Source organism: Pyxicephalus adspersus, chromosome 10, assembly GCF_032062135.1.
Source record: "Pyxicephalus adspersus chromosome 10, UCB_Pads_2.0, whole genome shotgun sequence".
Lineage (NCBI taxonomy): Eukaryota > Metazoa > Chordata > Amphibia > Anura > Pyxicephalidae > Pyxicephalus > Pyxicephalus adspersus.
Window position 1 is genome coordinate 55062971 of NC_092867.1, and position 15671 is coordinate 55078641.

The window sequence follows — 15671 nt, forward strand, 5'->3', positions numbered from 1 at the left end:
TCCATGCATCTTTTGAACAGTAGGGTGCCCATTAGAAGGCCTTCTCACTATCACTAGTCGATTTACGTTAACTTTATAATATGAAGAATACCATAGGAGTAGCAGGAATATACAAAAAGTTGATAGGAACAACCAAAACTCCTAGGAGGACAGGAACAAAGTCAATTATTTGGAATGGAGATCTTACTGTTTAAAACATGAGAACCCAAGATTTACCCAACCCACCAGGCTAAACTTATCAGTAAATTGTGCTTTAGGAAATCTGACTCTTTAACAAATGTTACATTTTAATTTTAAAAGCTGATCAGATTATTATACAACCCTGCAAAACCGAAGAGGACAACTGTTATCCGTTAACTAGAATGTAATAAAACAGAACTGACATGATCAAAACTGTAAAAAGGTAAAGTTTTATTAAACATAAAAAAAACTAAAATAAAAACCCAAAAAACAGAACGTAGAATCATGTGGGGTAATGTAACATCATTACTCAAAGCAAACCTAAAGCTGCTCGTCTGATAATCATTAACAAAAAAAATGCACAACAACTGACCAACATTGCTGATGAACAAGGATTGAAGCTAGAAACGAACGACCGTAACCGCGGATCTGATTAACCACCTGGGCGTTAAACTCGACATAGTTCGGGGTAAAAACACTTGCAAAAAGTGTTAAACCTGAACTTTTCCCAGGTGGTTAAAAATATAAACAAAGGTTATATTGCAATCTGATTGCCATACATTGTATGACAATCGGTTTACAAATGTAAGAAAATACTTACCCGGTCCCTGCAGCTCCTCCGGACACGTCTGTCCTCTTCCTTCTTCTCCCGGCGAGTGCAGTGACGATCTCCGGGATTTCCCGGTGACGTCGCTGCATGAGTCGGTGCGGGAAGCGGGGCGGGAAATTCAAATTACTTTTTGTATTGAACTTAATACAAAAAAGCTGTATTGAGTCCAATACAAAGAAATCTTTATATAATATATATATAATTGTATTATATATATATATTATATAGGCTACTGTACAATTACATTGCACACTTTTTTTTTTTAATATTTTTTTTATGTTTTATAAAAAAAAAAAAAAATTTAATATTAAATTTATAAAATTTTGGACATATTTCGGTGAGTTATGCGGTAATTCGGTGAATTATAAGTAATTATTGAGTAATTCAGTGAATTATAGCCCACAATCTAAAATAAGTTTCCATGCAAAAAATTTAACACTTTTTGCATGGAAGTACAGAACTTCGGAAAGAATTAGAGCACCCGACGTTCACATACGCGCCCCTCGCCGATTCCTGGATTCAATACAAAGTCCTGTATCCAATCCAATACAAAATAATACAAAATATATTTATGTGGTTTTTATGTGGTTTTGTCTATAGGTATGTGACATTGGACTCTGTTTTAAAATTTACCACACTAGGGAGGTGTTTTAGAAAAATATATTACTATACAGTATACCAAATTATTGCATTTTCAGTATTTTTTATTTATTTATGTATTCTTGTTTAAGCCGATTTTTGTGTTTTTTATTTAATTTTATTAAGTAATTTTTTTTTTTTTTTTACATGATTGTGCTTTTCAAACTTTTTATATTCATGATATCTACTAGATCCTTGTTCGGACATAATTTCCCATGCTCACATTCAGAGCATGGAAAGGGCTTCTCCCCTGTGTGGCTCCTCTGGTGTTTAATAAGCAGATGCTTCCAATAGAAAAATTTGTCACATTCAGACCAACAAATTGGCTTCTCCCCTGTGTGAACTCTAATGCCTCATGAGGGCCGATTTCTGAGCAAATTTTTTTCTTCACTGAGGACATGTATACGCTGTACATTTTCCAAATTCACAGCACCGAAAAGTTTCACCCTCTTTATGGGATGTGTGGGTGGAGGGATGGGAATGTTCAGGAAAACACTTCCTTAGTAGTTGAATTAGATGATAGAACTGTACACTGAGCCTGTGGATTTAGGTTTGGGGCAAATGGATTATTTTCTGACGAATCAGAGGTGATGTCATTGTCTTCCACTTCTCCATCTGGAACATAATATGACTTTTGTCTGCAAAAGGTGTGCAGTATCGTCCATCTGGTGTAGATGATAAATGGGGGTAGGAGTTTATCTAGCTGGGTTGGATGCAAAAGTATTCCCCCGTACCTGATCCTCCTGAACGACCTTCAGATGTTTTTGTGTGGAATCCCAGAAATACAGAGAACAGGGACATCTCTCTGGTGGGTTCCCTTTGTTGTATCCATCTGTAGGAAACACACACACTGACTGAATACATTGTCTCCATGTGTTTATCAGATGATGGGGGATCTAGGTGGACCGTCCGTACTGCTCTCTCATTTACAATAAAGTCTCCTCTTACCCAGTGATGTGAGGGTCTGGTAGTCCTCCATCATGAAGTCCTTGTAGAGGTCCTTGTGTCCTTAGTCTGGGCAAGCAACTACTTGTTAAAAGTTAAATGTTAATGCTTGAATAGCAATTTGGTTTCTTTGGAAACATGTAAGTACACTATCAGTTTCTCTGGTAGCTTAGACCCAACACTCTGTGGTAGTGCAGAGGTTTCCCTGAAGTGTCAGTCTCTGGTAGTGCAGTGGTTTCCCTGACGCGTCAGTCTCTGGTAGCACGGAGGTTTCCTGACGTGTCAGTCTCCGGTAGCACGGAGGTTTCCTGACGTGTCAGTCTCTGGTAGCGCGGAGGTTTCCCTGATGCATCAGTCTCTAGTAGCGTGGAGGTTTTCCTGACGCGTCAGTCTTGTAAAATGTAGGTCCCCCGGACCTAAGTCAGTCTCTGGTAGCATGGAGCATTCTCTTACATGGCAGTCTCTCTGGTTATCATAGGAGGTTCCCTCTACATGTAAGTTTCTCTCATAACACGTCACATATAACATGTAACATGCAAGTCTCTGATAACAAACACAACTACCTACCTTGTCCAGGTGCAAATGCATAACCTCCCACAGCCCCACACCCAACATTATACAACTTCCTAGCCACAAGACCTACATGAGTTTTAAAAAGAGCTGAGCATTATAAATGCCCATTATTAAATACCATATCATCAATCCCAGGCACAGAAATAACATTACACATGCTGTTATACCTGACCCATGCTCCTTGGTCCAGTCACAGACTTCTCTACACAAATAATACACAATGGACAGGTGCTGAAGCTGTATCTTGGTCTGGCTTCCAGTGAACCACAACTATATGAGCGCACAATCCTAGCATTTGCACTACAACACAATGTCCGATTGTAGTACCCGTTAGCTTGCCAGTATAGAGCGCAAGTCTGCACTCCACTTCCTAAATTCCGAGCAGTTGATCATTCCTGCACCGGCTAATGGATAAAACACTTCCGGTTGTGGATGGTTGGATAGATTGTGTACTGTAGGTTGGTGCTGATAGAAGGAAGGGAGGTGAGAGGAACTGTGGGAGCCAGCTGTTTCACAACCCATATGTATGATAACATATAAAGAACTGTGATCCCATAGCAGTAATTTATAACCTCCCATTTAATATCCACAAGGGAGGACTTGGTTGCCGTAGAAAAGTTGTATATTTGGACAGAATTGGTGGAAATATTCTGTCACATCAAAAAAACATTTACATAATTACACTGCATGATTCTTGCTTGTTTTTAGCACTTTGGGACTCATTTATTATTTATTTTAAAAAATTTGAATGCTGATTGACACATTAATAATCTAAGATTTATCATAGTGGGATGTCTAAAGGTGGAGAATCGAGGAATTATAATCCCGCTAAAGCGATGTTTAGAACCTCCAATTACTTGAACGTGAAAAAATGTTTACAAACATCCATGAATCTCCATTGCAGCCAATGTCATCTACTGTATACTTAAAGCGAATAATAGGAGTGAATTTGTTATTCTTTAGTGAAAAAGGATGATAAACGTGAGGTATGTTCACAAGATTAACAGAGGTTTGTCAGATAGCATGCAAGCTATAATAATAAAAAAAAGATCTCCTAGATTGTAAGCTCTTCGGGACAGGGTCCTCTCCTCCTGTGCCACTGTCTGTATTCGTCTGTAATTTGTAACCCCTATTTAATGTACAGCGCTGTGTAATATGTTTGCCCTATATAAATACTGTTTACAATAAAAAGGTAAGCAAATTGACGAATGAGAGGTGCTCACATACAACTTGTCACACTCTTCCTCACTAAAGTGCAGACACTTCTCTCCTGCGCATGCCGGCAGTTCTGTCCCTGGGCGTGCCTGCGCTTCCAAGTTTTATCAGTTGCGCCCATTGTTTGTGCAACGTGTCTCCACTAGTGCCAAGCCCATAGTTCTGCTGAGGTAGTTCCTGTACACTGTTAATTCAGTGTTTCCCCTGTATAGCTCATGTGTACACCCTTTGTTGCCCAATCTCTTGTGCTGTTCCAGTGTCTCTGCCTGTAGTTATTCCTGTGTCACCTACGCCCCCTGTTGCTTCCAGTGTCTCGCATGTTCCTGCGTCTGTGGTGGCCCGTGTCACTGGTGTCTGTTTCCTGGATCCCTGGAATTTTACCTTCTGGATTGTGAACTGATCTCTCTTGCTTGCTGCCTGCCTTGACCCCGGCCTTCCTTGACATTTCTTGTGCCTTGTGATTTGGTCTATTTTCCTGCCCACCTTGGTGTGCCCAAGGACTGCAACCTGGCGTTAACCAGCAGTGCAACATCCTCACCAATAGAGGCTCTAGAGAAGACCTGGTTGCTGCATAGACAGTGCCTTGGCCTTTTCAGGGCTCACATCACTTTTGTGCAAGCGGTAGCGCCCCAAGTGGCCCTGTCTCCCCAAGTGTAACACAACTCACTCCAAGGTCTATGAAAGATCAATGAGGAGCTTCAACCTTCTGAACGATGACAAAACACGTGAAATATTCCCAGAATTACCTCTTCCAGCATATTGACAACCGCTAAGTCTAAGTGAGTTTATTGTAAGAATTTCCCTGAACAGATCTAAACTTCTTTCTGCAAGTCCTCAATTATGTGCAAAATGGTCAACAGGACTCTTTGGGATCTATTTTTAAAGCAGTGAATCTGACATTGACTGAAACACTCTCTGCTGTACATTTAATTATTGCCACTGAAACACAGACCTGGAAGATTCTCCACCAGTGAATGTTTAAGTCATATTCACTGCTTTTCACCAAAAATAGATCAAGTTCATCCACTAGGGAAATAAACATATCACAGATATAAAACCTATTTAAACTCTACTCCTCCTTAATCCAGAAGAAGGCCAAAAAAAACACCCTGGCTCAATTTACCCAACTGGAAAAAAATTATTTCTACATTAAATGGGGGTTGCAAATGACATACAGAGAGGACCCTGCTCAGAATAGCTTACAATCTTGGTGGTTTCTGGGGTTTCCTTGAGCAATTTGTGCCTCCCAGGTCAGTTTAAGTGACACCAATGATCTTTTGAGCTATCTGTAAGGGTAACATTCTTCCCACTGACCAGCAATGTAAGAGGCACTTACCACTGATCACCACTCTATTGTACTGTGAGCTGTGGATATAGTAATAATACCCAGGGTTCCCTAAACACCTGACAGTTATTTTAATGATTCCTTCATGTTAAATAGGTCATGTGATCTTCAAACAATTACACCTGCAGTCAGTACAGTGGGCTGCTGAGCTCTGAACTATCGCATTGATGGCATAAATTGTCTTGGGGGTGTATTTGTCATTCTTTGTGAACACTCATTTATCAAGATTCATTTATTTTAAGCAACAATTATCCAATACATGGACATAGCTTTAAACTCTGATATATACCTACCACCCATGACTATCCGAAATGATTAGAAAAATAATTTCATTGCCTCTAAATAAATATATTTATATGATATTTTTCTTTACAGTGTAGTAATTAGTTTTGTTTTTCTATATTTAAAATTCACAATTCTCATTGTAATGTATATAAGCAAGTGAGTTTTCAGAACCATTTCAGAACTATATAAAGCCTGAAGAAAGAGATCCAATTCATCCCAATAACTTGTAGTTTTAAGTAACCTAAGTTAGCCAAAAAAAAGTATCACTTTTTATTGGCTAACTTAGCTGTGTTAGTGTGCATCCATGAAAAATAAAATATTCACTATATGTATGGAAGTAGACGTCTTCAAATTTTTTTTTTTTTTATCGAATCTCACGATTCGTGCTAAAACACACCCCGTGTACGGTAAAAAAGTGGATGTGCAAAAACACCATACAAAAAACGTGCACTGGGGTACTATTTGGTAATCCCTCCTCTAAAGAGGAAGGGCCACCCTTTTCCCCAGACCCTCCGAAGCCAAGCTCCAGACGAGAGCTGGGTACTGAGCCCATCCAGTCGAAGCTGGAATGGACTTACTTGCCGATCTAGCCGGAACCAGAGAGGGACCTTTTTTCCATGGGACCGCCAAGGCAAGTCCCACCGGATACTTAGCTGGGAGCTCTTCCGAAGAGATGCTCCCACTGAGGGAGAGCACCTGGTTTTTAGGCCAAGGCGCTCTCCAGACGTCAGGGCTAAACCATAAGGGAATAGCACCCTCCATCAAACAAGTGGCAGACAAAATACCACACCAGTGACAAAGTGACTAAAATAAAAATACATTTAAAAAAAAAGGTGTGCACAGTGCATAACACACTGGGCAACAGGTTTTAAAAATTGCCCATCTACACTACCCGCAGCTAATGCAGAAAAAGGCGATGTGCCAAATCAGGTATAAACAGTGACGTGACTGTGCATCTTAAAAATCAGTGGGGTCCCAAACCCAGTGATTTTAAGTTGCCCCTGGATCGCCACTCCAAGGGTACGACACTGGAGCGAGATTCAAACCACTCGTCAGACCGATTGGTAAGACTAAGCTTTCCCTGCACCAACCAGCCCATGCGCTCTCTCTGACGAGGCCGGCAGAATTAGCATAGGGCGGCCCCTTACAGAGCAACACCAACAGGCAGACCATCCTTAACAGGGTTACTTGCACACTGCATTCTTGCCAGAAATACCAGTGCCTTTCCACTCTGATCACTGGAAGGATTAGGTACTACACTTGATCTTAGCCAAAAGGCATCTTCAAATGTACTGCATCATTTGATAGCAAACACTTCACTACTGGAATGCTGAAAAATTAAAAATACTCTATTAGAAACACCCATTCATTCATTCAATGATAGGAGAGTACACATTCTACTGACCATATAGTGTGGGTGTAATAGAAAGGTACCCAGTTGTTCTGGCATATTGTGGTGGTTTACTGACTTTGAAATAACATTACCATTTTATTGGTCATAATCAGTATACAACAAGGTAAAGAAAATGCTTTATACCATGTAACAAATGTGGATACATTTATTATGAATCTTTTTGTACAAAAATGGTGACATTTTGTGAAGTTTATTGAACTTGTCATGCCTTGTGAAGGCCATGCACATATTGTGATTACAATGGTAATTTTTTAAATACACCAAAATTCAAAGAAATATACTAAAATGTCAACCCATTTTTGTTAGGTGTTGGGACGACTTCTATATTGAAGAGAGGAGATCTGAGTTAGCGCCAACCCGGCAACAGAAACCACAGCACACAGGGTGAATGGTTAACTATTACAATTTTACTGCTGAAAAACTCCAGTTTATATACGCTATTACACAGGAATTGACCATCATCCCACACCATCTGTGAGCCTCCCCAACCAGTTTCCTGTATTGGCCCCAGCTACTCCCTTGCAACAAAATCTCGCTTAGAACACTCCAAGGCCTTATGTGAAGATAAGAGATATACAAGAATTTGCAATCCTTAGCAGAAAAACTATCCTTGTCTAAAAATTAAGGAGGATTCCAACTATCATATGGCGCAGTTATTAACAAAATGACGCAGATAAGGTCAATATTTACTTACAATTTTGAAATGGGTTTAACCACCTGGGCGTTTCACTGATTTCTAGATTTCTGTACCAAAAGCGGTACACTGTTTTTCTTGAAAATTTTTCTTTAAATTGTAGACCTGTAACTTACAGAAATATGTCCGAACAAGGGTCTAGTAGATATCATGAATATAAAAAAAGTTTGAAACACACAATCATGTAAAAAAAAAAATACTTTTAATAAAATTAAATAAAAAACACAAAAATCAGCTTAAACAAGAATACATAAATAAATCAAAAATACTGAAAATGCAATAATTCGGTATACTGTGTAGTAATATATTTTTCTAAAACACCTCCCTAGTGTGGTAAATTTTAAAACAGAGTCCAACGTCACATAACTATAGACAAAACCACATAAATATATTTTGTATTATTTTGTATTGGATTGGATATGGGACTTTGTATTGAATCCAATACAAAATATTTGAATTTCCCGCTACAACCCCCATCGATGGGTGCATGCACGGACATCATCAGGAATCGCCGAGGGACGCGTACGCAAACGCCGGGTGTTCTAATTCTTTCCGAACTTCCGTACTTCCATGCAAAAACTGTTACATTTTTTGCATGGAAATTTATTTTAGATTGTAGGCTATAATTCACCGAATTACTCAATAATTACTTATAATTCACCGAATTACTGCATAACTCACTGAAATATGTCCAAAATTCTATAAATTTAATAATACAAATTTTTTTCTTAAAACATAAAAAAAAAATCTTTAAAAAAAAAAAATAGTGTATAATGTAATGTAACTGTACAGTAGCTTATATAATATATATATAATACAATTATATATATATTATATAAAGATTTCTTTGTATTGGACTCAATACAGCTTTTTTGTATTAAGTTCAATACAAAAAGTAATTTGAATTTCCCGCCCCACTTCCCGCACCAACGCATGCAGCGACATCACTGGGAAACCCAGGAGATCGTCACTGCACTCGCCGGGAGAAGAAGGAAGAGGACAGACGTGTCCGGAGGAGCTGTGGGGACCGGGTAAGTATTTTCTTTCAGTTGTAATCCGATTGTCATACAATGTATGACAATCGGATTGCAATACAACATTTGTTTATATTTTTAACCACCTGGGAAAAGTTCGGGTGTAACACTTTTTGCAAGTGTTTTTACCCCGAACTATGTCGGGTTTACCACCCAGGTGGTTAATACATCAAAGTCTGAAAGGAAAATATGATAGAATGAAATGTTGGAAAACACTAATAATGTTTTTTTATATCTTTATCCTTATTATTTTTGAAAAAAAACTATACCAACAGCTTTCGTTGAATCCAGGCCTGCCCCACATAGACTGACTGCTTTGGTCCTTTTCTGGGTTAATTGATGCTCAGCATCAATCAACAGACTTCCTGTAAGCTCAGGGCAATATGGAAAACCCGACTCACAGAACACCTGTGCAAGAAAATGCTGTCTACATCTTGGGTCACCAAGTCTCAGAGAAAAACTGAAGCAGATAAAAACCCTAATAGGTCACATGATAGGTCTGAAGACATCTCAGAGAAGCTGTAAAAATATATATGTAATGCAAGAAAAGATTATAGGGGCTGGAATTCAGCCTAATAAAAGACAAACATTAACTGAAATTCTGTTTTTTGGGGACAAAAGCCTTTAGTCACTCTTGGTAATTACCTTGAAAAAGGGGACAGAATATTTTTTAAAACATTTCACAACTTTTAGAACATGAACATGGTCCAGCACCTGCTGAACCTGCATTAGTTCATGGATAAATCCCCTAAGGTTTTCTAATGAGTAGCAAGATTTGTGTGAAGTCTTAGGCACTTTCCACTTTCGGTTCAAAACAGTTTTTTTTTGTTCTGTGAATTCTCTCATGTCTAATAAGTGCCGACCTCCAAGCAAAACATCTTCCACATTCTGAACATGAGAATGGCTTCTCCCCTGTGTGACACCTCTGGTGTCTAACGAGCAGAGACCTAAATGAAAAATTCTTTCCGCAGACGGAGCAGGAATAAGGTCCCGCTCTTGAATGAGATCTTTGATGCGAGATAAGTGGTCCCCTCTGATTAAAACATTTGCCACATTGGGAGCAGGAAAATGGCTTCTGGGACTTGTGAGTCCTTTCATGGATGACCAGATTTGATCGCTCGCTGAAATGTTTTCCACAGTCCAGACATGAATATGGCTTTTGCCCACTGTGAATTCTTTCATGCCTAACGAGAGCTGATTTTTGCGCAAAACATTTCCCACATTCAGAACATGAATAAGGCTTTTCCCCAGTGTGAGTTCTCAGATGTCTAATAAGGTAGGCTTTCCAAGGAAAACATTTACCACATTGAAAACATGAATATAGCTTCATCTCTGTGTGAGCTCTTTGGTGTGAGAGAAGGTCCTCCTGATGGGTAAAGCAGTCCCCACATTCGGAACATGAAAATGCACCCTCTTGATGATCACTGTGTGCCGTACTGGGAGGCAAGTTATCGTGAAAAAACATCCCATGTGTCATCTGATTAGGCAACAGATTTTCACTATGAAATACTGGATGAAGATTTTGCGGATTAGGGTTTTCTACTGGGTAACCTGTTATAAAGTCATATTCTTCCATTTCCTCATCTGGAGATGTCATAAGATGTTCCTCTATATTATTCAATGCATTAAGTCCATCTGTGTAAGATAACAAAATAATGATGGTTGAAGAGATTTTGCCCAATCATCCCAGAGACATTGACTCTGAAAGGGCCAAATTATTGGCTGGAAGACCGCAACACTGTCACATGGGAGGGGGTCCCATACTCCCACATACTTCTACTACTTCTTTTTTACTCACCTGTGCCGATCTCTGTACTGCTTTCTTCTTCCTCACATTGCTCATGAACCCTCACATACATCTCTTTACCATCTACAGTTTCAACTTTAATCAGGATCAGATCTTCACCCTGGACAGGATTGTATATATTGTATTAATATATATTTATAATATAGACATATTTGTTCTTGCATATTACCATTGATCTAAGTTATGATCTGCTATCCTATAGGGAACAATACTGAAGAAGATGGACTATCATGGGAGAACCAGGGTGATCCACTAAATCCTGCTTTGACTGCTCAAATTTGGAGTGAGATTTAGTGTTGTCACTACTGTTCTGCTCACTGTTTGGCATTGTAAAGGCAAAGCTCTACCTGAGGAGAAGTGCAGGGATTCCCCTGCATCATCCAATCTTTAGATTTGAGCTGCTATTAATCAGACCACCAATCATCAATGGAGCAATATTGGTGTTTGTCCCTTTGCTTGAGTTACTTGGACACAGCTTCCAGAGTTCGAAAAAAAATTACTTAGCTGAAACACAGAACAACTCAGTGACACACTTAAGGAAAGCCACCAAACTGTTACTACAAACATCCATTGTTCTCCTTTGCAACTTGAAAGCTTTTATAACTGTCTTTGGATGCAATTTAGAAGCCCCGAAGAAGGGAACCTCAAAAGACCCTGAAATGTGATGGCTTTTTTATGACATCCTAATAAATGGACTAACCAATTTTTGATTACTAATTTGTCACTTCCATACATCAACACACACATCCATGTTAAAGAAGAACTCCATTCTGAAATGCTTCTCTATGTACCTGCAGCCTAGTTTTTTTTACTAACTAAGTTGCATTCATCCGCATACCTGATAATTCTGTGATACCAAGCGATGTTCCTGTGTGGAATCCCGGGAATACAGAGGACGGAGATATCTCTCTAGGGTATTTCTGGATTCATCTGTAGGAAACACACACACTGACTGAATGATTCTATGTCCCTAATATTATTATTAATAATAAAAATAATAATAATAAATAGGATTTATATAGCGTCAACATATTACGCAGCAGACCATATTAAATAGGGGATGCAAATGACAGACAAATACAGTGACACAGGAGGAGAGGACCCTGCCCCGTAAAGCTTACAATCTTTATATCAGAGGATGTGTGTATCTAGGTGAACCCTTTAATTTGACATAAACTCCAATATCAGACTTACTTGCATTAAAATGTTGGACCTTCCCTAGCAGTACTGGCTGTGTTAGTGTGCATCCATGAAAAATAAAATATTCATTATATGTATGGAAGTGGCCATCTTGTGTGTGGCCTTATTATCCTTCCCATCCTTTCTTCTCCACCCACAGTCCTCCCTCACAGTCTAAGTTCTCCAACCAATCAAGATATCAGTATACTGGCTTTTTGATCAGTTAGACTGTTCATTTTTTTGTTTTATGCAGCATCCAGAAGCAGTTTACCACCTCCACTGACTTAATTTGGTGCCACTTTTGTAAGTGTTTTTCCATGAACTTTTAGGTCTTTTTGTTTTACGGCGTGGAGTTCCCTTAATGTTAAAACCAGACCCTTTATTAGGCTTAGGACCTTCCCGGGCAGAAATTTGGGCAGCAAATGTGTGTTTCCCCTCTTCTATTCAAATCTGACTTGCCAAAGGAGTACAAGTGTAAAAAGATTGTAGCCCCTCCCTTGATAAAAAAAACAGACTCCCCACCTGCCCTCAATGAATGCAAGGTACATCATTAGGGTAGGGCCTCTTCCATACAACGTGACCTTCATGATGGAAGTTTCCTCTCACCTGCTGTTGTGAGGGTCTGGTGGTCCTCCATCATGGCATCCCTGTAGAGTTCTTTGTGTCCTTCTATATACTCCCACTCCTCCATAGAGAAATAGAGAGCAACATCTTGGCACCTCATAAGAACCTGACACACACAATGATACAGTCAACATCCAGACACATCCCATAACAATGCCCCAGAATTCCCGGCACCGCTCACCTGTCCCGTCAGAAGCTCAATGATCTTCTGGGTGACCTCTAGGATCTTCTTGTCATTGCTTTTTTCAAGTTTTAGGGAGGGCGGTGAAGTGTCCATGGTGGGGCTCTGAAACTTGTTACATCCTTCTGACCAACAGGTGTGGTTATTGGGTGTTATATGCTCAGCAGAAGTCTTTTTCACTACCGTGTAGTCCTGTATGGTCAAAAGTAAAACATTATTAGGTATGTTTTAAATGAACTCCTTATGTCTTTTTTAGTGAGTGATGTCATGTGACTTTCTCCTCCTTACCTCTTCGTTTAGCTCTGTGTTTTAATAATAGAAAATAGAGTGATGTTATGTGACCCTCCCAGAATCCTCCTCACCTCTCCGGTAAGCAAGTAGATGATCTCCAGGGTAAGGTTTAATATCCTCTCAGTCATTATACTTCTTTCCTTTTCAATTTTCTGTGAATCAGTCATATCTGACAGGTAAGGTATAGAAGAGGCTAGCAATGAAACATGCATAGAAAGAAGGACCTAAAAATAAACATTGAGCAAGTTGATGGCTTCAATGTAAAACATACAAAGCAGTGTGAATATTTATGTAGATGAATTATCCGCCAAAAGACTTTAACTCAACCTTTAATGTAAGCACAACTCTGGTAGTCAGAGTCATCACTGTCCAATTTGCAGGACTGAGCTGGGAAGGTTTGGAAATTCAACTATGGAAAAATGGGCATTTGAGATGTATTTACCTGTTGGTGTCCCAAACTTTTCAAATGCATCAGGACCCCTAATTTGACCCCCAAAATGCTGATAATTTCGTTGCATGAAAGTGAAAGAGATGAGAGGGAATAGGACAGCCCTGAAGAAGGGGTAATAAGTCAAAGAAACAAAGCAGTGTGACCTTTTTTAATGATCTTGAGGCCAGCATGGAGTTAATGGCTGGTCAACTACAAATAAATAGTTTTAATTAGATCATCACGTATGGTGTTGTAATGTAGGACATGCGAAGGTTCAAAGGGTTCATTTATTGCTTAGTAGCTAATATATATCCCATACGAACACCTTTGTAGTAATTTGATAGCTAAGATGGACGTAGATACTCATTCAATAATGAACACATTCTCTGGAATGTTTCCTTATTGAACTTAAAAAATACTATATCACATTGGGTGATCTGTATAGATTTATAATTGACAAAGAATTATTGGGACAGCAACCAAGTGTAATGCGCCTGGGCACACAAACCACAGCCAATTCCAAGAATCCTTTTGTCAAGCTTTATTTGTAGTCATAAAACAAGGCAAGGGTTAATCACCCCTGGTAGTACAACCACATGTTGTGCCTCTGCATGGACAAAGCCAATGGATGGAATCCTTCAACTAACTCAGCTAAAAGTATTCACAAATGAAATTGCTTAATCATTTTTTTTGCATTATTTTACATTTGTTGTTTATAAGAGACTATGAATGAACCTATAGGAAACCTCCTGACTCATGAATAATGAAACATAAATGGCAATAATACCTTACCCAGCAGCCACAGTCCAGGCACCCACAATGGTCAGGGCAGGGAACTCAGCACTGCAACTCTTTCTCTGTTGTAAAAATTTCCTTGGGGCCACAACAAAATGGCTGCTGTCTTGTTGCTCTCTCGCAGTCAGTGCTACAAGGAAATGGCCGCCGCACTTCCTCCCAACCTACGGGTCTTGGAAGAGGACAATCAGCACACGGAGTCTGAAGGAGATAGTGTCTTGTGAAAGGTGCGATTTGGCCAGAAGATGGCGCTCGCTTCGTGAGTTCAGTGGGCGTATTTGGTCCACCAAAGCAAAAGCCCGGACGTGACGACAGAAGTGACGACACGGGCGGGGCTTGATGACAACTGTGGGTTTGTAATCTGAGCTCATGAATATTACTGAATAAGTAGTATATATAGAGAATGGGAGAGGAATTGTTCCTTTCAGCAGGTTAGTGATATGTGAAGAGAAAGCAACAACACAGGCTGTACCATGCCTTGTCTACTGTAAGTGGACCTGCCATTATTGTGGGCAATTCATTTTCAGGAAAACCAAAAAAAAAAAAAAATGGGCACACCGCTCCTGTCCATAAAGTGGACCTTCCAGTAAAATGGGAGGTGGGTGATAGGAAAATAATAATTCTTTTTTTGTGTGCATTTTCCCTTATTATTAGTAGTATTTTCACTAATATTATTAGTAGGTGATTTGGGAAAGGCTTATGAAAGTGGACGTGCACCTTACGGCACCATGTCTTACTTTTATCCTCCGATTTATCTATGTTTGTCATTGATATAAATTTGTGGAATTTCACCAAATAATGGGACTTTTCAGGCCAGAATTAATGAAAATTAGCAAACAAAACAAAGAATTATCTAAATCACAAACCTATTTTATAAATATCATTAATAAAACATAGAAATAAAATCAATATACATGACCCAGAACCTCCTATTGGGGTTTCCACTGAGGGTACGCCCATTTTTTCCACCCGTTTTGCGGATTAAATCTGCATCCTCAGGAAAAAAAAGGAGTACTACCAAATATAAAGAATGTAATCAATTCTTCTTCAAATATGCTAAAGTTATTTACAGTACATTTAGAGCAACACAATTTTTTCACAGTGAATTGTTTCCATAATCCAACTCATATCCATTCATTTATCACCTCTCTCAGCCATGAAAAAATAGCACTTTTACATTTTTAGCAGTAACTTATTTTTGTATCTATTAGTGATGTGGTCATGTTAAGAATAGATAGGTTGGATATCTTTATGTAATATGTTTGTCATTGACATGTCCACTTTAGATCATCCCTAGTAGTTGGTGGTCTTGGTGTTGTTTTCTCCACCACTGTGAGTGTACAGAACTGTTGTGGGTCCCGCTTAGGGGAAGGTCTATGTCCTGCACTTACACTATATATATAGTCTACTGGGTTGAAAGTCACTGGGTG

At 39.2% G+C, this 15671-nt stretch overlaps 1 protein-coding gene across 6 annotated transcripts; it reads right to left on the reverse strand.

Annotated features, from left to right (window-relative positions):
• Window positions 1-7593: 7593 nt before the first annotated feature.
• On the reverse strand, window positions 7594-14431 carry LOC140339751 (gastrula zinc finger protein XlCGF66.1-like). Of its 6 annotated transcripts, none has more exons than XM_072424615.1 (7): window positions 14239-14431; window positions 13088-13185; window positions 12726-12917; window positions 12527-12650; window positions 11580-11671; window positions 10733-10841; window positions 7594-10569 (listed from the first exon to the last, which is right to left on the reverse strand). In XM_072424615.1, exons 2-7 carry the CDS (start codon window positions 13181-13183, stop codon window positions 9722-9724), a joined length of 1461 nt encoding a protein of 486 aa, XP_072280716.1. In that variant the 5' UTR covers window positions 13184-13185; window positions 14239-14431; the 3' UTR covers window positions 7594-9721. The 6 variants fall into 6 exon arrangements, with proteins under 6 accessions (XP_072280716.1, XP_072280714.1, XP_072280717.1 ...); XM_072424613.1 differs by having other exon boundaries at window positions 13088-13240; XM_072424616.1 differs by having other exon boundaries at window positions 14234-14431.
• Window positions 14432-15671: the final 1240 nt, after the last annotated feature.